Source organism: Maylandia zebra, linkage group LG5 (assembly GCF_041146795.1).
Source record: "Maylandia zebra isolate NMK-2024a linkage group LG5, Mzebra_GT3a, whole genome shotgun sequence".
Taxonomy (NCBI): Eukaryota; Metazoa; Chordata; class Actinopteri; order Cichliformes; family Cichlidae; genus Maylandia; species Maylandia zebra.
This window is the reverse complement of record NC_135171.1, coordinates 34,783,580-34,806,332: the sequence shown is the minus strand read 5'-3', so window position 1 is coordinate 34,806,332 and position 22,753 is coordinate 34,783,580. Positions and strand designations below refer to the sequence as shown.

At 38.0% G+C, this 22,753-nt stretch overlaps 2 protein-coding genes across 7 annotated transcripts in view; one reads left to right on the top strand and one right to left on the bottom strand.

Annotated features, from left to right (window-relative positions):
- Positions 1–124: 124 nt before the first annotated feature.
- Positions 125–4,699, bottom strand: csrp1b (cysteine and glycine-rich protein 1b). Its single transcript, XM_004547554.6, has 6 exons — positions 4,576–4,699; positions 3,609–3,718; positions 2,990–3,158; positions 2,596–2,725; positions 2,409–2,502; positions 125–1,591 (listed from the first exon to the last, which is right to left on the bottom strand). The coding sequence occupies exons 2-6, from the start codon at positions 3,715–3,717 to the stop codon at positions 1,515–1,517; spliced, it is 579 nt and encodes a 192-aa protein (XP_004547611.1). The 5' UTR covers position 3,718; positions 4,576–4,699; the 3' UTR covers positions 125–1,514.
- A 2,354-nt stretch (positions 4,700–7,053) lies between these two features.
- Positions 7,054–22,753, top strand: part of nav1b (neuron navigator 1b) — a 71,059-nt gene continuing 55,359 nt past the window's right edge. For 2 of the 6 annotated variants that reach the window (XM_076884272.1, XM_004547548.3), the window contains exon 1: positions 9,279–9,674. The gene's annotated coding sequence lies outside the window, so the exon portion shown is untranslated. Of the gene's footprint in view, positions 7,166–9,277; positions 9,675–22,753 lie in introns of those variants that run through there. The other 4 variants (XM_076884269.1, XM_076884270.1, XM_076884273.1 and 1 more) reach the window with 4 other exon arrangements.

The window sequence follows — 22,753 nt, the reverse complement described above, 5'->3', positions numbered from 1 at the left end:
TGTCAAGCACACTTGAGATCACATAAACATGCATGCTGATTTAATCAGATCTGAGTAGCAGATAAAAAAACAACAATGAAAAACTTTGCACTACGACAAGTAAGGAAAACTTTCAAACTTACTGTTTGCTTTTGCCATTAAATTTATTTTGTGTTAGAGCAAGAAATGCCTTTCTTAAGATATTAATTATAACATTCGGCAGTAAGAAAAGCTTCAGCACCAATGTAACTGAGGCATGATTTAAGACTGTTTTCTCACAGTTGTCAGTGTATAATTTCTTCTTTTGTTCTTGTTGTCTATTATTTTTAGATGTTATTTAAATTTAGCACTCGATAAGCCAAGTTGCTTTTGTGTACATGTTCTAGTGCTGTTTAAGCCAAATTGTTAACTACTCAGTGAGTGCACACGAATTAGATGTCAGTGTAACATTTGTAGATGTGTTTGCTACACTTATGTCAATGTAGCAAATGTAATCAGGTAAATAGAATGCAATGATTTGCAAATCTCAAACTCACATTTTATTCACAACAGAAAATAAAAAACATAGCAAATGTGTAAACTGAGAAAATGTACAAATTTAAAATAAAATGTGGTCATTTTGAATCTGACAGCAAAAACATGTCACAGCCTTGTCCCAAGCAAGTTGTGACAGGGCCGTGTTTACCACGGTGTACCAACTCGTCTTCCTTTAACGGTCCATACAAGTCTGGAACTTGTTTCTGTAACCTCTGTATTTGCACTTCTTTGGATAATAGAGGTTTAACCTGCATTTGTGGATGACACAGTGAACTGTGTTGAGAGACGATGGTTTCTAGAGGTGTTCCTGAGTACATGCAGGCAATATCTATGACCGTTATGTTTTTAATGTCGTCCCGATGAGTTTACTGATGATCACATGATTCCAGTACTGATTTTCATTTTTGTCCCTTGGACACAGATTTCTTCAGATTCTCTCAATCTTTTGATGATGGTATATTACTTTCTGGTAAAATTTCAGAATGCTGATCATCAATTTGTGGATGCAGTGTTTTCCAGATTGTTGAATTTCTGTTCCTACTGCTTTGTGTTTTTTAGTCTTACGTTTGCACTTCCTTTGCTGTCGTGATCCCAAATTATTTGAACGATGCTGCTGCCAGCAAATTCAAAATGAAAAAGTAAAATACCTCATTTTAAGCATGTAATGCCTTTTCTGTGTTCCATTGTGAATAAAATATAGATTTATGAGATTTGCAAATCACTTCTGTCCATCTTTATTTATAACACGTACACATCCCAACTTTTTTTGGACTTGGGGTTGTATACACTGGAGTCTAATGCAACATCAAGTAAGGAGCAGACTTTGCTTGGTGAATATTTTCAAAGAGCTGCTGATGTGTGCTTCTTTCATTTTTCATTGCCTGTAGCTAAAGTGAAAGGGCAAAGTGAAATAAGCTTCATGTTGACTGAGAGATCCCAGAAGCTGTGATATCGGAGCCCACCAGATGTCAGTCCCAGGTGAGCTAAGGCTTCAGGCTTTACTGGGAATGAGCAAGAGCGCCTGCACCCTGACCAAAGCCAAAACCCTTTGGACCAAAGTTCTTTGCATAGCAACCTGTAAAGGAAATTAAAATGAATGAGAAATCCTGTGCATAATTTGTATATAGAATATAGAACTAATGCTGGAATTATGAGCTTGATAAGGATATCAACATTTAAGCATATAAAATATTAACTATATACTGGGAAATTATAATTTTATTGCTGTTTGTCAAGGGTTTACTACGAATGCACTTAGAAGTTTTTTTTAGAACTGAGAAAGGCCTATAGTGGACCATTTTGCAATGCATAAACGTGTTAGTGCTTTCTGATGGAAGACGGAAGGAATGTGTGGGAAAACATATTCTTAATTGTCTACTGAAATGTTCCTGTTATTAATGAATATCGCACAAAGTGTTGGATTGGCCTCATTGATCATTGAATATTGGATTGGCCTTACAGTCGTAAAATCAATTAGGCCTGTCATTAGACTTGGTGTTAATTAAAAAAAATGAATGCATAAATTTAATGAAATCTTGGTCAATGTGTCAGAGCTGCTGCCATTTGGGCATCTGTCTCAAGTAATTTGGCAGTGGACATGCAGTTCAACTCAAACATACCAGAGATATCATAGTGATTTTCAATGTTATTTTGTCTTTTTACTCAGTTGAGTGACTTTGAACAGACAGATGGGAAGTGTTTAATATGCTTTATTATTTTGTCAGTTATAAACGGACATGTCAGTTTATGTCTTTATTTGGTAATTAAAATATGGTAATATAATATAAATGTACTATACACTTATTACACAAGAAAAAATGGCATTTTCTATATTTAATCAGTTTGAACCCGGGGATATTTTTGTCTTTTAGATAATACTTTTATACACAAACCTTTACAGTAGATCTCCCCATCTCTATCAGCAAGGGTTGTGGACTCCAGTCCTTTTCCACATTTGGCACAGCGAAAACAGCTCTTATGCCATGACTGAAGAGACATGGAAGAAATGTTTTAAATCGTCATCTACTTTTATTTTGAAACAAGACTGCACATTGAGACTGCAGCTTTTCTCTTTCTTACATTGCCTCCCCCAATAACCTTCTCTGCTGCATACACTGTTTTCCCACAGCGTGGACACACATCTGAGCCTCCTGCTTTCTGGGCAAACTTGGAGGAGTTGGGGTTATTTGTGGGGCGATGAGGAGCTTGCCTGCCATTAGAAGAGAAAGAGGGGGGGGGGAAAGCTTTTCATATGGAATTAAGAAAAAAAAAAAAAATCAATGTATTTCTTTCCTCGTACTCATCTGTCATTTAAGCTTTAAATACAGAACCTGAAGAGGTTTGGTGTGTTTTATTATATCATGTGGTAAATCAAACATACATAAAATATTAGTCTTTGTTTTGATTATAGAGTTCTTTGTTATATATCTGAATGTTTCAGCAGTTAAAGAAAGGAGGAAGTTGTTTTTCTCACACTTCAGGCTTGATTCCAAGACCCTCTCCTGTATCCATACTCAGCGTGCCAGCTCCACCTCCGTAGCCATAGCCTTTTGGCCCATATTTCTTGCCATAGCAGGATTTGCAGTAGATCTCATCCACATGAACAGCCACAGTTGTGCTGTCCAAGTTTTTCTTACACACCACTTAAAACAGAGATAAAGGGAGAAAAACAAATATACACATAGTTTTCTTTCGTTAGTTCTCAAGCATCTACAGCACGAGCTTATCTTTCAAAAGCAGTCACCCACCACAAGCCGCCATTTTTTTTAAAAACAGATGTTTAGCTGTGGCATACCCACAAAGTCTGTGTGACAGAAGGGAATGGTGTACACCACAGTGGCAGTCTCAGATAAATACTGCTCAGTGTTTGAGACTGAGTGTGTGTACCTTCCTTCGCCATAAAAGGAAGCCCAAGTATTTGTCACATGTTTGCAGTGGATCCAAATAAGGACTGAGATGTCTTAGTGAAAAGCTGTGGATGCTCACTTTACTCCTGTGATGCCAAATACTCTGCATTCCCGCCGGGCACTTCTTATGATTTAAAGAAGTTGTTGATCAAATGATTCGGATTACCTTAAGTTCTCAATACTTACTGCACAGAAAACAGGATTTATGCCAGCTCTTTCCCTCACACTGCACTTCCTCAGCAAAGTAGACAGGTTTCTGGCAGCAGCCACACTTATTTCCTCCCCCTAAAGGCATTCTGCAAACACACAGGAGAGCTGCTTATGTATATTTCTCATCCATTGTATATATAATGTTCAGATCATTCTTGGTCAGTAGACAGAGGCCTTCTGCAGCACTTGAGGCTAGATACAACAATTCCTATAAAAGGAGAAGCACCAGTTTTCTCTGATATATTGCTCTTTCTTCTGTTTTCCAGTTTAAGCCTGCTGGGTTGAGTGGATAACAGAAGGGCTGTTCAGACCTTATTGTAAAATGCAAAGTATCTTGCATTTTTTAGATAGCACTAAACCAGCTTACTCAGATAAAATGACGTGAGGCTCTGTATAAACACCACATCAATATCGCTCTGGGTTTCAAAAATTCAAAGCATTTTAATGGCAAACACACTATGTGACATTTCAGATATGCCTGGCTCGTGCTATCATACACAGAGAAATCAAATAATCTACTTTTAATTTGTTTTGTAGTCACAACAGCATTGTTAACAACTTTTGATGATCCAACATTGTTTTTTTTTATGTATAGTTAATTATTTCTAATCACACATAAAATTGTCTCAAAAAATGAAAGTTTGTTTGAAGGTATTTTTAGATATTAAACAGCAGTTATTTCTTATTGGATGCCAGTGCTACTGATGCTCAGGAAAAGCCTCTTGACTATTTCTAAATTGTATGTCTACAGTGCTTCTTTTACGTTATTATATTTACTCCCAATTTAAAAAAACAAAAACAAAAAACCCCCAAACATTTCAATTTCAAGTAAAACTTCCATCGTGCATTTATTGCTTGCACAAAGTAAAGACAAATTTGTGCTGCAGCGTGAAATTGTATGATTAAGTGCTGAGATATAAAAAATTATTCAGATTTATCTTACCCGTAACAAGTCAAAGCGACGCTCCTCTCAGTGGGTGTTTGATGAAACAGTGAGACAGCTGAGCTGAGAAGAGACACTTGTTAGCAGAGAAACAGAGGGAGGCCCATGTTGAAGTGAGGGAGGAGCTGTGACAAAAAGACACGGAGGGAGAGAGATGCAGGGAGGAAGAGGAGGAGGAAGATAATGAGTAGTTATCGAGAGATGGGAGAGAGAAGGAATGAAGATTCACTGTCGTGGCATGTGTTTTATATTGTGTTCTTGAATCAAATTACTAAATGTCTGCAACTTGTAAGTTTGCACACTCGTTGTCCCAAGTGGTAAGAAGAGGTAAAAGGTTGAATTTTGAGAGCTTTGAGAATTGAAAACTGATGTAAATATTAGATAAACATCATTTAATGACTTATTTTTAAACACACACACACATGGTCAAAGCAACAGAGAGACGGGGCTTATATTGTTTGCACATGTGCAGAGGAGGAATAGTAGGTATTATGGGTAAAGGATGTTGAATATGGAGCTGCCAGGCAAGAGAGAATGATTAAGACCTCATAGAAGGATGAATGTGGTGATGGAGGAAATGCAGAGGGGTGGTGTGACAGAAGATGGTCCTGAGGATAGAGTGAGATGGAAGCAGATGAGCTGTTGTTGACCCCTAAAGGGAGCACCTGAAAGAAGAACAAGAGGAAGAAAGGCAGGGCAATGGAAATGCTTTTATTTTTCAAACAATGTATTTCGAAGTACGTTACATAAGCAAAGAAAATCATTAGAATATAAAAAGACTGAATAAAATTCTGAGAAAACTAAGCAAGATATAAAGTACATCCTCCACAAGTCCCAGTGACAAAAAATATGTTTTAGGTTTACCTTCTTTGTAACCATAGAAGTAAGATTGCACTAGAGAAACCAACAATTAAATGGCACAAAAGAGCAGCAGAACTTTTCATTTAGCTGTGTGATTTGGCAGGAATAAAGAAACCCATTAGAAATATTTATGAACCTTTTTTTTTTTTTTTTTTTTTTAAATAAAAAAAATGAAATCCATTTGTCTGCCATGTTGTAGCTGAGAGCAGCTTTAATTGTTTTGGTTCTGACTTTAGATGAGAGCATTACTATTATTCTTCAGGGAGAAAGTCATTTGTGTTTGTTTAAATGGGAAATGTGCACATCCCAGTTTTTGTAGTGCTTGCACACATTCCTTCTTTCAGATAAGCATGAATAAAGGATAAGGTTTGTACTGTTTCCTTACAAGGTGTTTTACTAAAGAGATGCAACGTTCGTTTTCCTTCAGTAATTTCTTCAAAGACATCATTGAGTTTAAGTGATTGATGCAACTTTGTGGGCAGTAGTTTAGATATTTCTCTCGAGTTGCATTTAGTTCACATGTACACTATATGGACAAAAGTACTGGGCCACTGACACATTACACCTACAGGAGCTCCTTGGCCATGAAGCTACTGGTGCACAGTTTTTGTGCTGATGTTAATGCCAGAGGAGGTTTAGAATTCTGCTGTTGAGTCAGCAGAGCGTTGGAGACTTTTATGCACTATGCGTCTCAGAACTTGGAATCCCCACTTTGCTGTGGTTCCTAAATGCTCCCACAATAATAACGCTTACAGTTTGTTGTTTGTTGAAATATAAAATTTCATAAAAGCAACAGACATTATGTGAAAAAGAACTGAAGCTAAACATGTCTGTACGTCTATTAAGGCAGACTAGCAGCTTTGCTTATTGTGACATGTGCATTTACCTGCTTCTGCTTTAAGAACAATTGCCGACATTTTGCTGCTGATCTTGTGCACTATGACATTCAACAATTGTAGAAGGCATTCCCCTTCTTGGTGGAAAAAAAAAAAATGCACGCATGACCTTTCAGACGGAAGAGATTGATGCATGGTATGATATAAATCATCCCACTGTTCAGTAAATCATAACACAGAGTCACAGTTTCTTGTATTTTGGATTATTTTTCATTCATTCGTTTATTTGTAAACATGATTGATGCTAGGTTCAGATATCTCCCTATGAAAGAGACAGATAAGGAGAAGTGAAACCGATATGGAGATTACAGCCGATGCAAGGAGAGAAGTAAAAGCCAGCAGATAGTGATGCTGTGCCTTTCTCCCTCCCTCTAAGCCCTCCAGGCTCTTCACCATCATACGAAGAGACAATGATGAACTCAAGAAGCCTATTTATAGCCTGCCATTGGCTAACACTAGCCCTCTGTTTCTGCTCTGTGGACATCCGCCTTGGCTAGTTGTAGAGTATGTGTACATGTGATTAGGCTCATGACAGAGAGGGAAACAAGAGGAAGAGAGGGGTGGAGTGACAGCTACTCAATGGATTAATCCAGAGGAAGAGCACAGACTGAGAGGGAAAGCATGATAAGAGGCAGTGACGGAGCTGGGCTGTGGTCCATCCATCAGTGTGTGGAGGAGCAGTGATTGCTCTTGAAGTCTCATGGAGGAATTTGGTCCTATTTTAAAAACAAAACAAAACACCTGACTTAAATCCAGCACTTCTTTGCTAATGATCTTGCTTTTGGCAACATTTCTTGGAGAAGCTTTGCCAGTTATCAGGTGAGGAGGAAGAGGTGAGCTGACTTCACACTGAGAATGTGTTTGTGTTGTGTTGGTGTGTTTGGCTGGATACACAGCAGTGTTTCGTATTCAACTGATTGATATTCATAGTTTGGTTCATGTTGTCATGTGTTACTTCTGCCAAAACAACTTCATGTAGCCTAATTTTTTCCAATTTTTCACTGGTTGTTTTTGTGTTTGTTTTCATTTCACTACTTAAGATTAAACTGTTTAGTTGAGGAATCTATAAAAGTAATCTGTCATTTTAGAAGCAAAATGCCCCAAATTTACACAGCTGAGCTTCTCTAATGAGAGTACTTTCTGGTTTTATTTCACCTTATATCTTTAGTTTAAACAAGCGCTTTAATATGTTACCTTCACCTTTATAAATTTTTATGGCAAGTTTTTACTTTTTGCTGACCTTTTCCACACCATTTAATCAAACAGAGAAAAAGGAAAAAGACATTAAAAAAAGAAAAGGAAATAATAAACAATATTGTTTAGTAATTTTCTGATTAACTTCCTTAAATATTGCATTTAAGGATCAGACTGATGCACAAGTCATTGGTTGCACTAGGCGCCCTTTTCGGCACATTGAAAAGTGTATTGAATTTGAACTTTTTAGCAGTAAACCTGTTCTCCCTCCATTCTGAATCTCTATTATTTTGTGTGAGAAAGCAAAAATAGCTTTTCAAACACAAGTAACCAAAAGTGTTTGCAATGTTTTGTCTAATGTCATTAGAGCAGATTAGGATGGAAAAATATAACCGTGATTTGTTCAGCAAAAACCTTGGATGCATTTAGGGTGGGGTGGGAATGAGATAATTGTGTTTAGAGGGATTTTTGGCAGGATTTCAGCACTGAACAATTCTCTCTGATTCAGGGAGCAGCAGTTTGATGTTTTACTGAATCCATTGCAAAGTCCTGCTTTGCAGCACGCACTGTGGCCATAATGAGAGGCGTAGAGATGTAGCTACACGAATTAGCCAGCAGAGGTCACATATGGGCAGAGCTTATGTTTGAGACACACCCGTTTTTCTGTCTGTGTTATATGTGCTGTGTGCTGATGCAAAAGGTGACAAGGCTTATTATCTGACGCAGCACATGCAAGCATCAGAGTGTGAAGTGCACAGTTAATAAGACGATGAAGGACTTTTTTTTATCATTGCAGTTCACTTGAGATGTTTGTACCTGCTTGTAATACTACTGATTGTTTATCTTGCCACCTTTAATTAAGCTGTGACTATGTTCAGCCCTGTGCGAGGGATCTTATAATGTAGATAGTAATTTGCATCTCTCAAGGTCAGACAGCAAACGTGTGGAGTATCTGTGCAGCGTGAGGATTAATTACAGTTTTCTGAAAATTTCTGCGTCCAGCCAGTGCACATCTTTGACTGTAATCCTCACTTATCTCCTGTTTAAGACTCAGACACAGAGGACATAGGGGTCTAATTTCTAAACTGCCACAGTCTATAATCTCCCCTTGTGAACTTAAGTCATCCTGCAGAGCGATTTAACTTCAAGGGCAGGCAATTTTCTCAAATGTGCGAGAATTATGGCGTACCCCACCATCAAATCACTCATTGCCCTCTGTCTTCACACCCGTTTGAAGTGTGTAGTTTCATTGCTTTCAGCACAGGTTAATTTTAGTTATATTCCACTACATGTCCTTAGCCTGCACATATTCAACCTTGTAAGCTGATCATATGACTCGCTTTCTAATATTTGGTTGTACCACACAGAGAGGGGTGTCTTAGTCACAGTTTGTAATCCCAGCCTTAAATATTATGAGGAAAAAAATGTGTGAACCCATGCTGTCACCATATCATCGCTCCTCCTGTCATTCTTTTTTTTTCCTGAGCTGACACCTCTGAGCCGGCTTCCTTTGGCCCAGATTCTCAGTAGGGGTCGTGCTGCCTGTGCCCCGTAGGCAGCCAACTACAAACATGCATTGACAATTCAAATTAGTGCAGTTCACTGGCTCTAGCTGTGACTCAGGACATTGAGCGCCAGGCAGAAAAGATGCATACGCAACCCGCCAAGCTATGCAGTGACAGAAAGCGCCAGAGATTACTAAGTGCAGAATATGAGGCTGTTTTATGAGTGTTTCACCAGGTATATGACCCAGTTTAAGCTCAGCACTTTTGTTCAGAAAGACTTGGACTGGAACGGTGCCAGGTCCATTTGCAAGTCAGAGAGAGATTGCCTGGTAGCTAAGTAGTCCCATCCACAGGCACCAGCAGCAGCTGAGGATGTGTCTAGAGTATTGTTATGCAAGCGGGAAGAGAGCAGTCCCACTTTGATCCAGGCATCGGACAGAGGCTGAGATGCTTCAGAGCTGGAAGCTGCTTCTTTGGTGTTCTGGGTATTTGCATACCGGACAGTAGACTTCCACAGGACTTTGAGCACATGGGCTGCAACGAGGATGGACTGATGGAGGTCTGGAGATATTGCTCATCACTCAGCATCCACATGTTCTGAGCTTGTTAGCATTTCATTAAGTTTTGTCAGCGTCAATTATAGGTAAGTTTGGGTTTCTTGCTTAATAAATAGAGAAAACAATGTCCGTTTAATAATCCGTTATAATAAAAATAGACTAGCAAGAAATATGCTACCTGTTAAATTATTTTGAATTAAACTGGACTTGAAATCATTTCGTTAATACTAGCTTTTTATTTCCTGTTCTCTCTAAACATCTCAGTTGAATGATTCTACTACCATAAGTGCATTTTGATGTAGTATTTGTTGAGCATGCGAGGAATCGGCACACACAGTCCTTTAACAGCAGTGTCCTGTGGAGAGATTTCTATCATGTGTATGACAAAAAAGAAAAAGAGCCTGAGGGGAATAGGACACAGTCAAACAGCTCAACTAATTCCTGCAAAGATTTTTATTGTCCGTGCCTTGTACAGGGAGTCATATGCCTAGCAAATGTCTGGGATATACTGCTGACTCATAACTGTTTGTGCTGGAGGCTACTTCTGCGTCAGGCTCATCCATATCACTGCTAATCTACTAAGTTTACACTGAGCTCCAGTAGCCTGTGATTATTCGTGATTTGGTTTTTGATGTCCTCATCAAAGACTGAATCAATATGAGCTCTTGTTTCAGTGCTGGAAGACAAGACTTCCTTTGAAATTTAAAGAGTTTTAGTTTTAAGGAGGAAAAAATGATGAAATATATCATTTTATCAAGTCCGTGTGCTAATATGTTGTGTGATTTTAATGGCTGCTTCAATGCCAATAGGCCTAGATTCAGCAGAGTATTTAGCAGCCCAAAATTCAAGATATTTCTTTGAGAGGCTGATATAAATTCAAATATTGGGTTTATTGCACTGAGCTCATTGAGTTCTTTTCATTGACCAGTAATCCAACTGAAAGAAAATATCTTTATAACTGTTTACAGCTTTTCATCTCCAAATGGCCAAAACTCAGCTACAGTTTCAATGGCAGATTAAAACAAAAACAAGCAAACAAACAACTTCTCAGATGTTTAATGGTTTCCCAAATGATATAGAAAAACTCCTCCACAATGCAGTGGAAAACAAAGAAATTCCTGGAGACTCTGTGAGGTGGTTGTGTAAGCTACATGCTGCACTCATCATGCTAACGTACTGTGTGCATGCTGGCACTTCCACTATGCTGATGTTTAGAAGGTAAGCTTCAGTATCTTAGTGTAAAGTGTTAGATTGCTAACATTATGGGAATAACATTAGTTGGGCAAGAATACGATGAGGATTATGAATCCTGAAATTACTGGGAGTCAAACTGCTGTCTGGTAAGAATGTGCCTATCTGTGTAACATCAATGTGATGTTTAGAGGGATAAAAAAAACCAAGAAAAAAATCTGACAAAGCATGCTCTATCAGCACTTTTTTTTTTCTTTCAATGTGGTACTTGGTAGTGCTTTTCCGCAGACACATGCTGGTCTGTACTAAACAGAACTGAAGTGCCATTCAACGTGAGCATGCACTAATGCATACAGTGCAAACCATAAAGTAATTCAATTCTACAAAGGGAGTCCATACATGGGGCTTGGCATAACACTATAACACTAATGGTGGGTGATGTCATTCTAAATAAAACAGATCTAACATGTATGCAACGTGAACTTAACTAATTTCAGAGTTGCTGGATTATCATGACACAACACAGAAACAGTCGAACAGTCGTCTCTGGTGAGACATTTATTATGGTGATTTTTATAAAATGTAGCTAAGGGCATATTTTAGCCTCTTCCCGGGAGTACCCATCATGTACAAGACTTTCAGACCTGCTGCATTTGCAGATGCCTTGTAGTTTCCTTTTCATCATCCTGTCAAAAGAAGTAGCAGTGTAGGCATTCTGGTCAGTGAGCTACTGAACACTAAAATAGCTCATTTTGAGTTACAAATACCATCAATAACAACGACAGTTGTGGTGTAACAACACACGCATGCACAATGACGTTATGATGGGATGTTTTCAAATGCTGGAGACCATGATGTTCAAAGGGAGATTTATTTATTTATTTTCCCTTCTTGTAAATGCCACGTCTCAGAGCGTCCTGAATCCTGTGCGTGTGTGTGTGTGTGTGTGTGTGTGTGTGTGTGTGTGTGTGTGTGTGTGTGTGTGTGTGTGTGTGTGTGTGTGTGTGTGTGTGTGTGTGTGGTTTGGAAAATCTCGTCCGCAGACACGCTCCAGTAGCAGACATGTTCCACCTTGGCTAACCGAAAATGACACGTATGCCGGCTTCGGAAAACTTGATACATATTTTATGTGTTCCCTATAAAGCTGTTATATAATAATGGGTGTTCAGAATAAACCTTTGTCAGAGCTCAGACATGACAAGGGGTGACTTCTCCCATTTTGTGCATGTTCTAGCTTTATGTTGTTTATGCAGGGTCAGTGATGGCTGCCAGGGGAAGCATGCCAAAGATGGCAATCGTGGGCTGCTTCTGAGTGACAATGTCAGGCTGAGCTGTGCACTCACATACGGTTTTTCTGGATCATTTTTATGTAAATGGCGTGGCGGAAAGATTAATGCATGTCATGACTCATTCTAATTGCTTTTTGTTAAAGTGTACACATATAAAAATAAACAAATGATTGTTTTGACTAAGAAAACCTCCAGGAAGAGCAGCGCCTCAGTTTTAAGTCTTCTGGTTACAATTTATGTCGCTGTTGTCAGCTGCTGAGTGACATGTTGCAGGCACGCTGACATTTCAGCGCAGTTGCCCCCCATTCTTCCCCTATTCTTCCATCAGTATCTGCTCAGCTGAGCAGATTCTGATGGAAGAGCATTTTTGGTGTACTGTTAGTGAAAACAGTATGCATATTAACCTAGGGAGGTTCAAATTCTTTATTAAGCATTCACAGGACGCCACATTGCTGGATGTGTGAACTGTGTTGAACATCTGGCAGCTGTGGAGGTCTCTTGCTGGCAGGTATGTGGCTGAAGCAATGGACTGTGTTTTAAGTTAAACAGTATCACCAGTTTCTGGGAAAAGAACACAAACTCTGAACCCCACATGTGCAGTAGCACTGGGACAATGCATTATAAGAGAGAACTGTATAACAAAAGCACAACTGTTTCACTATTTTTTTGTGTTTCACGTGGAAACCTTAGCTGTTTGTGGAAAAGGTCAGTTTGCTGACTTGACAGGCTTCAGCTAGGATTATGTTAAGACCCTACTAGGAGGAAAGCTCAGCCTTGTTTTAATCTGGACTGATAACACTGCAAGATTAAGAGGGTTAAAATTTCCATGAGTTTTTGTTCACCAGTGTTAACGTACACAGTTTTCACTGCAACTTTGTAAACTGTTGTAAGCAGTTTATTCCTTTCTGGCTAAAGGTGTGTTGTAGTTAAGCGAATTCTTAAATGAATGACAACTACCATACATGTATCATAGTGAAGCACCTTGTCGTACGGTACAATTTTCAAGTTTGTGTCAAGAGAAAGGAAAAGAAAGCCCTGGCTTTACTCTGCCTTTCATTTTACTGCTGGCTATTGTGACAAGCTGATTGTGGTGACAGCTTTCGGGAATGGCATGAGCAGATGCTCAGTCGGTCATATCAGATGTGACTTTGACTGTGGCAAGTGAAAGAAGGACTTTGGTGATTCTGAGTTTGACCATGTAAAATAAATGTCTGCAAACTAAAGACTGTCACTGGCAAACTATCTGCTTTATTGTACATGGTATGGTGTAAGTTAGTTCAGTGTAGTCAGTCAGTCATCAATCATATAGTTTCAGCAGAATGTGGATAAAGAAAAGAAACTTGTAAATCTTTTAACCTCAGGCAGCCTGGAAGATGAAAGTAACAAATCATGTCTTACTTTCTTATGCATGATCTGAATCACTGTTTCTATTTTGGGTGTTGCTGGATTTTGGTCCATGATTAAAGTATATTTTTGATCCACATTTCCCCTCCTACCTGTTCTAATAACCCAGTTCACAAGGCTGTTGAACCATCACAGACAACTGCCCACACTTAGACTCATCACGGTGCTGCAGCATGCAGGGCAAACGTTTTCATTTTTCTATAGGAGTTTCTGTTCACCTCAAACAACCGTGTCAGTTGCATAACAGCTGCATAACTACAGCAGCAGGTTGTTTTAGTGCGCTTAAGGGATTTCACAGCTGAACATACCGCACTGCTCATAATCCTTCAGGGCTGTGTATACTTTTGTTTGTTGTAATTCAGATAAATTAAATCATTTATGTCAAAGAGGCAACATGATGTGGCATGTCTACATGAAATGACCTCACTCACTTTTTTTAAACGACAACTAATTACTAAATAATACAGTATGTTACTTAATTACTTCTTGGAGAAAGTAATTTGCTACACTACCCGTTACATTACTTTCAGTTTACTTCATAAGATGCCACATAATTGCCAGTTAACAATATAAACCGTAGGCTGCAGTCCCACATGCTACACAAATCTCTATCCTAATGAGGGCACACATCCATTCTTTCTTTTAGTGTATATGTATGAACACTGCAAAGCTGAAAACCAGTTCAACACAATTACAAAGTGATTGTCACTGTAATTCTACTATAGAAAGATGTACAGGTAGAAATGCAGGCCACAATGCTGCAAACCGAACTTACTGCCTTTGTGATTTGTTCAAGTTCGGGGTCAGGCTGCTGGGTTGAAGTCAACATAGACTCAGCTTTGTCATCACTCCGGGTTATTGGCTTGCTTTGTGTTAGCATGCTGTCTGTGTGGATATTTGGAGCCGATGCTCTTTCTCAGCATCTGCAATGTAATGTAGCTGTTTCTATTCTGGATGCAGCTTGCACTTTACCATCATGCGCCTGTTCCCCCTTTTTTGTCCTCCTCCATGCGCAGGAACCGAAATCAGCTCATAATAGCTCAAGTGCGCAGAAAATTACAGAAATTAGAGCCCTATTTTATACATGGCACTTGCAGTATCTGTAAGAACTGCTGCTGACAGTTGCATCCAACAATCACTTTCATCTTAAGCTTGTAATCAGTCCTCTGATCCCTTATTTGTAGCATCAGAAAGTTTTCCTGGATGCCCCCTAGGTAATTCCACTATAGGATCCAGTACACTGAAATGAATTTAGTTCAAACTCATTTATAAAGAAATAAATGAACAAAAAAATGAATAGTTTACACTTGAAAGTATAACAAGATAGTCACATTTTATCCAAAAAAAAATCTCTGAATTGACATTTTTTGGTAGAAGGAATCATTATATACTTGCTGGTTGTGGCGATTATTCCTTATCATGAAATCATAGGGTTTTTGAGCACTTGGCAACATATGTTTCTGCCTCATGAAGGCATTGCATAATGGCTCAGAATTTGACATCAATGAACTGCACAAATCATTAAAGCTAGCAAGATAATCACTAAACGTAAGGTGATAAACTACAAGCAGACCCATGCATAAATAAACTACTATTATATGCAGTTAACATCTCCCCAATACATATCCATTACAGTTCCTCCCCTCTTCATCTCTGCAAGCCACGCATTGGTCGTTGACAAGAAATGCATAAAAATCAGTGCAGGGAAAATATGCCGGGATGCAACTATGAAATACTGTTCAGTACTGGGAGTTTTACTTCATTCTAATAGGATTAGTAAGCATTTATTTCGCCTATTTGGCAAGAACATGAATGTATTTGATGCTCATTTATAAGGACAAGTGCTCCACTCAAGCTTTAAAACATATAGATCAATACATCACCAGTGGCCGATAATATGGACTTAATATGTAACTTTTTAATGCTGTTGATCCTGCCATAGCATTACTGACCATGGTTAATTACATAAAGTGACTAATAAGGGTAAATCCCTGGATTAATGCACTTGCCTAAATGTCCCCTCTAATCTCAACATCAAAACAAAGTACAGCTTTAATAAAAAAAAAAAGACAATATGTCAGTAGTTAATAGTTTCATGGTAACATTTCACTAATTGAAGAACAACAAATATCTACAAGACTAAATGAAGTGATGAGAAGTTGGAGATCACAAAACTCACTTTACATAACAATGTACATGCCTTTCTATGTAAGCAGACACACGGCTGATGAGTGCTCCTGCAGAGTGCTATAAATGTGTTAGTCAGTGTGATGGATTGAGGAGGGATTACTTAACTATTGTGTTGAAATTAGGGAGGTGATGTGATCGCTGAAAAACTTGCAGTAATTCCCAAAATAGAAATACGGCGAGTTTTTCAGTTGGGCACTTAAACAGTTGCTGTAAATATATTAGATGTTCACAAAAACGTGTTTGAAAACAAATTATAATTTGTTCTTAAAATTAATTTGTCATCAAACACACGGGAATAAAATGTGATTTGTTTTTTATATGATAGATGCATAGAACCACAACATCTAGTACTCATCATTTGTTAAAATTTACATCTTCCATATTACTTAAACAAACAACGGTGCAGATAAAGTAATGTGTACCTGACAACACAGATCAGGATCCAGTGTACTGGAGAAGAGCAGAAGTTGCAGATGAGAGGCAATAATCATGGGTGGGTATACTTGTGTCCACTATTCAGGTTTTCGCAGGTGAACATCAGGGGTACTTCCTTGCTTTTGTTTATTTTTATGCACCGGCCATCTTGGTATCTATCAGCAAGGTGCTGAATCATGCCCAATTTATAGACTCTTTGTGGCAGTGGCACTGAAACCTTGAGGGATATGGTTGGTAGGAAAGACCTGCTTGATTCAAACCTGAGTGGCTCTTTGGTTATTGGAACTCTGCTGCAGTTTTGCTACAGTGTTCCAACATAAAGATGTGTAGTATTGGTTATTATTTATAAGTGTAATATTGGGTATTAGACACATGATTGCAGGCTATTTGGTCCAGGTACAACCATAGAGTGTTTGGTTTGCATTAAAAGTCAGACTCAGTTCCCAATGGGAGTTCAGCTTCACCAGGGCTGCACTTTATCAGGATGTTGTTCACAAGTAAGGGGGGATGGAGAAGGAAATTTAATTTAAAGGACTGACGCCATGTCTGCCATGGTGCTTGTGCCATACAGCTTTATTGTAGTGTAAAGAGAGCTGTGAGTGAAAGCAAAGCTGTCAGTTCACCAAACAGTCTGCCTTCCCCATTTTATCTATGACCAAAAGCTGTGGGTAGTCAACAAAAGGATAAGCTCATGGATACAAACTGCAGAAACAATCTCCTTTTGAAGGGTCTCTGCACTTACTAGATAGCTTACAGTAGCACCACTACACATTTACACATTGCAAGTACCCAGTTTTAGGTAGCCTTTGACCTGAATGCCTCCTAGGTAATGTGTTTTATGATTGTCAAAATGGGAGGAGGTTCAGAGGCCCCGTGGACTTGTAGAGATTATGGCTCTCGCCTGGTCTGGGAATGCTTTGGTCCCCCACAACCACTCTTCCACCACTCCAAGAAAAGCTGGAGGAGGTGGCTGGGTAAAAGCAGATCTGAGTGTCTCTTCTCACATTGAATATGAATGAGTGAATACATTGTGCTAATCAAAGTTCACTCAGTTTACCCAAATGTGAAAGTGTAAAGTTAGTAAATTGACTAACTTTGTGAGCTCCAGTCACACAGCACTAATGTGGCTAAACACAAAACACTGATTATTAAGCAACAAGATAAGTCAAATGCTACTCTTATTTCAAAAAGCTGATTCTTTTTATTTAGATAAACAGAACCAACTTTTTGGGATGTCCTTGCCTGGATGATTGAGCATGCATCACGATATTTCCATCAAACATTGAATGGCTGCAAATTTCCTCCAACTCAACGAGGGGAAAACTGAAGTCCTCATATGCGGACAGATTTTTTTTATCCCAGATAGTGAGAACCCTTGGTCCTCTTTCAGTGTATGTTAAATCCTCTATCAGGAATTTAGGTGTGACTTTTGACTCGACTCTCACATTGGATGGGCATGTGAAATCTCTGGTTCGGTCTTGTTTTTATCATTTAAGAAGTGTGGCTAAGTTAAGCCCTATTTTATCTCACCCTGAACTGGAGATTGCTATACATGCATTTATTTCCTCACACTTGGACTATTGTAACTCTTTGTTTATGTGTCTAAGCAAAGGTTCTCTGGATCATCTGCAGGCTGTGCAAAATGCTGCCGCTAGGCTGTTGACAAAATCCTCCAAGTATTCACATGTGACACCATTGCTATTTCAACTACACTGGCTTCCTGTTGAATTTAGAGTACGTGTTAAGATCCTGGTCTTGACATTCAGAGGCTTGCATGGACTGGCACCAGCCTACATCTCCGATCTGCTACAGCCCTATGTCCCTAGCAGGTCCCTGAGGTCATCTGATCAGGGCTTACTTGCTATAAAACAGACTAAGGGTGACAGAGCTTTTACCACTGTGGCCCCGAGACTCCGGAACTCTCTCCCTCATACATTAAGAACTGTGAACTCACCTTTTTAAAACTGTTTTTGGTTAATTTTTGCCTGTTTTATATTGTCTGTTTTACCTTTTTATTATTTGTTATCTTTTGTGCAGCACTTTTTGACTCTGTCTAGAAAGGTGATATATAAATAAAATTTTATTTATTTATTATTTATTTATTCTTTTCTTTTTTTATTTGCAACTTTCATTTAACATTTTTTTGTTAACTGGATTAAATTATCTTCTGGAAACTGGATCACTTACACTGTGCCTTACACCAAATATAAGAAGAAACTTCCATTAGTTACATATTTTCATAGTTCATATGCATATATTAAATTTGGATGTGTGCATCTGTGTGCTGCTGATCATTCTGAGCTGACCTCAGTTCATTTTTCCCCCAGCAGAGTTTCTCCTTGGGAAAGCTAGGTCACAGAAAGAAATGGTGAAAATCAGGAATCTGGGCCTTGGTGCTATATATAACAATTAGATCAGGCAACTTGTAAAAGTAGATAATATGACAGTCTTGAGAAAATTGAATTATGTAGATAATGTAATGATGTACTCATTCAGCGCTTATCTATTGGAGCTGGGCTACATGGGGAGAAACGTGAGCAGCAAAGAGATTGGGACTGTGTATTTCTCCAGCACCAAAATTAGGCCTTGCAAGTGAAATAAAATGGTTACATGTGGCTTGATAAGCATTTAAAAGGTTCACTGAATGTTGATTATTTCTAGATTATTTTTTTTTTATCCTTATTTCAGACATTTTCCAAAATGGATTAATGGCGTTTCCTGAAATTTAATCTGCTGATGTGTTATGAGTACATTATCAGGCCTGACATTATCAGCTGTACAGGGCTCCTGAGCAGTCTGGACACTTTAGAGTAGAGTAAACTGATCCTCTGCAGACATGATGTTGGTCTGTTTAAGTATCTTTAGTCTGGCCTTCTTGCTTGATGATAGGTTTGGAGAACAATTTTAGCAATTTTAGCTCCTCATAGAGTTGGCAAGGTGCTTTGATGATGGCTTGCTGAAAGACTGGCATGTTTAAAAATAAATAAATAAAAAGCTTACAGTCACATTTAAATTGTGACACATGATTCCAATGGCAAAAGACTTAAGTATGACTCACTAATCTCTGGTCATAATAGGTGAAGTGGGTGTGTGTATATGTGGCCTCGGGGAAGAGAAGAGAAACTAGAGATTGTTGAGCTGTTGGAGATGAAGGTTTCCCTCTAGTTTTCTCACTGACTTCTCATTTGCCAAAGCTCTCTGCAAAACAGCACTCTTACTTAAGTTGGATCTCCCTATTAGGTGTAGCTCTACTATGAGAGCCAGTTAGCCTGCACATCACACTGCTTATTGTCTCTTTGTGGAACACAAAGTTTGGACACTTCTTTATTCAGGTAAGATGAAAAATTTTCTTTTGGCTATGCCAGTGTAGATTTAAAACAGAATATTTATTTGAGATATAGGTAAAAATGTAACTTTTTTCAATGAGGATACTACCATGTTATTTATTTAGAAAACTTAAAATAAAAAATAAAAAAATGGAACTAATATAAGTTATCTTTGCAATCTTTTAAATTATCAGTGTTAAATTGTTTGTATTTGTGTGTTGTGGCTTTAATTTCAATATGACATGAAAACCATTGTGTTTGTGTGTGCATATCCATATGCATATAAGCAGTATTTCTCATACACTGAAAAAAGAACATGTTGGATTTACTTAATTCAATAGTGGACATTGGTTGCACACAGTTGTTTTGCTTTGGCAGAAACTTAAACAACTGAGATAAATCAACACAACTTATTCATATTCAATAAACCTGTGCATTTTGTGTTGATAAAACATGATTGAAACATGTTTAAATGAAATAAGTTGAGCTCTTGGAATATTTTAGTCCTTCACGGTTTTGTCACTTTATTCCAACACTATTCAATAACTTTTACCCCAATACTGCTCGGTCACTTAAATACTTAAATAATTAAATGTTGTCTTCATATTACATAATGTTCAACAAAGTCTAGAGTCTGGTTAACATAAAAACTGAATGGATTTACAACAACTTCCATCCTCCTATCTTTATCCGGGTTGCAGGGGGACTGGGGCAGCTCGTCAGTCTATCACAAAGAGACAAACAACTATTTGCACTCACACTTATGGGTAATTTGGAATCACCAATTAACTCTTATTTTAACTCTAATAACTGCATGACTTTTAACTGTGGGAGGAAACCAGAGTACTCAGAGGGACCCCACTGCAAACTAGCCAGATTGTGGTTTTGGACCCATGACTCTCTTGTTATGAGGCAACAGCACTAACCACCACGCCAACAACCTGTAAATCGAGGCTTAACAAAAGTAGGAAAGCTATGATTACAAGTCTTGATGTAGAATTTTCTGTACGTTTTTGTCCTTGACAGGTTAAACTTTCCTTATTTTCAGTGTACGTATAAGGGTTTCAAGGCATCACTCAAGTAAAACATAAAAAACCCAATAAAACACATGGAAGTATTGTGCAGATTTTATTACCAAATATTATTTAAAACTATCATTAAAACTACTACTAGTAACAGTTATTTATTTAGACTAAAATCACATGTTTAATCACTTTAGACTAAATTAATGGAATGAGCACTTGCAAAACTGAATCTCGGCAAACTATTGGGAAGCATGTACTTTATATTAATACAGTAAACACAAAATAAGTGTTTTTGAAATGCCAAAAAGTACCTTGCTTTGGGAAAAGAAAAATGCAAAAACTAATTGTTACATACTGAAACAACTAGTGCAACAAACTCAGTAAAACTCAGCAGTAAAATGAATGATTTCTATATTAAAAGACAAACATGAAGTGCTTGAAAACATTTCAGGAACTTTTTTATGAGCATTGTGTAGCTAATGGAATGTCTACACTACTACTACACCAATGTATATTGCAGCATTCCCACTGCTAATCATAAAAAAAAACCCAGATACTAGAGTCATGTGAACAAAGGAGGTTTTTGTGTGTGTGTGTGTGTGTGTGTGTGTGTGGTGTTTTTTATTTATTTATTTATTTATTTATTTATTTACATTTGCTTAAATGAGGTTTTGTATGTACATATTCAGAAAGATTAACCCTCTCAGGCTCAAATTAAGTTTTTTGTTGCTAATGCACAACCAAGTCCTGCAGTGGTACTTCTGAGTAAAAAAACTCATAAAATATGTATGTGGATAATCAGGTTGTTAGTTTTTAACTGTTGCAAATCGGCAACGTCTGCCTTGACAGGGTTAACAGGGCATGCTCATTATTTTCCTTTCTGTGTATATTTAATCAGAATCCATTATAGTCTTTATAATTATCTGATCGTAGGGCTGAAACCAATTCTTTGTATTATCTACGAACCATAAATTTTATATTTTGATCTATGAAACTGTGTCAGAAAACTGCGACAAGGCGCATCATCCCCTAAGTGAAATGTCCAAAACAGATAACCATCTAGATTTTAATTTACAATAATGTAAATAGCCAAATACTTGCACAATATTTGTTGTAGTTGTTAAATGAACTATAAATGTGTGATTATTCCATCAATTTTATCTGTTTTGGTGTTGAATGTAGCCTTATGCAATGTTGAAAGGGGTTCAGAAACATCACTATGTCTGATTCAGTGGTTGGGCATTTTGATTTCCATCATTGTTACACAGACAATAGTTAAAAATATAGAGAATTAAAGTTGCCGAGCTTAAAACGGATTCCAGTTTTGACTGAGGGCTTTAATGACAGAAAGTTTTTCTAGGAAAGAAAATGTGAATCTGCAACACCTACTATACAATCCATTCAGGAAAGTCATCCTCACTGAGTTCATTGAAGTGGTATATATTGTTGAATCACTACATTGTATCTGTGGAGGAGAGGTGCTGTCTGCTGGCCATGACAGGGACAGACGGTGTTGGCATGGCCTGAAAGGAGCCATCCTCCTACCGCATGTGCCAAATGGTGTCAGTCTGCCACTGGCTTTCACAGCACGTTTCACACTGGAGGTTGTGGGTAAAGGACCAAGAATACATTAGGCAAAGCTGTTGAAGCATATGGCACATTTTGAAATGCACATGGTGCTTTGATTAATTAGAAATTAGGCAGTTTAATTGTTTTCTTCTTATTTTGATCACAATTCAATTTAATCTATTGTATCTTTTTTAAAAAGTGTTGTTTTCCTTTCATTATTATTAACCCCGGATTTTTTTTTCTTGCTTCACTGCTTCATGTCGAGGTGCAATCAAGGGCACACAAACATCATGAGACGTTTCTGATCTTAGTGTTTCTCCCCAAACAGGAATTTGAACTGGTGACTGGTCTGTTTTTTAGACCTTCAAGCTACTTTGATGCTGTAATCGATACATAATGGTATAATGCTCCTTCCCCTCAAACCATCTTCTCCTCTTTCTTCCTTCCCACTCGCTCATGTTTGTATTCACTCAGTAAGTCATGTGGTTAGAAACTGTCTCTGAAGCAGACAGCCTGGAATGTGCAGCTGTTTTACAGTATTTAGTAAGATAAAAATCTCACTCGTTATCCATCATCCACAATGTAGCAAAGATAAATGTCTACACATAAACATTTGTATATTTTGATGTGCACAGAAAGGTTTAAAAATATGTTATTTTTTCAGTATATAACAGTAAGAAGGTCACTTAGAGCTATAGATTTTCCAGTGTCAACTGATTTGCTATTCTCTTATTGA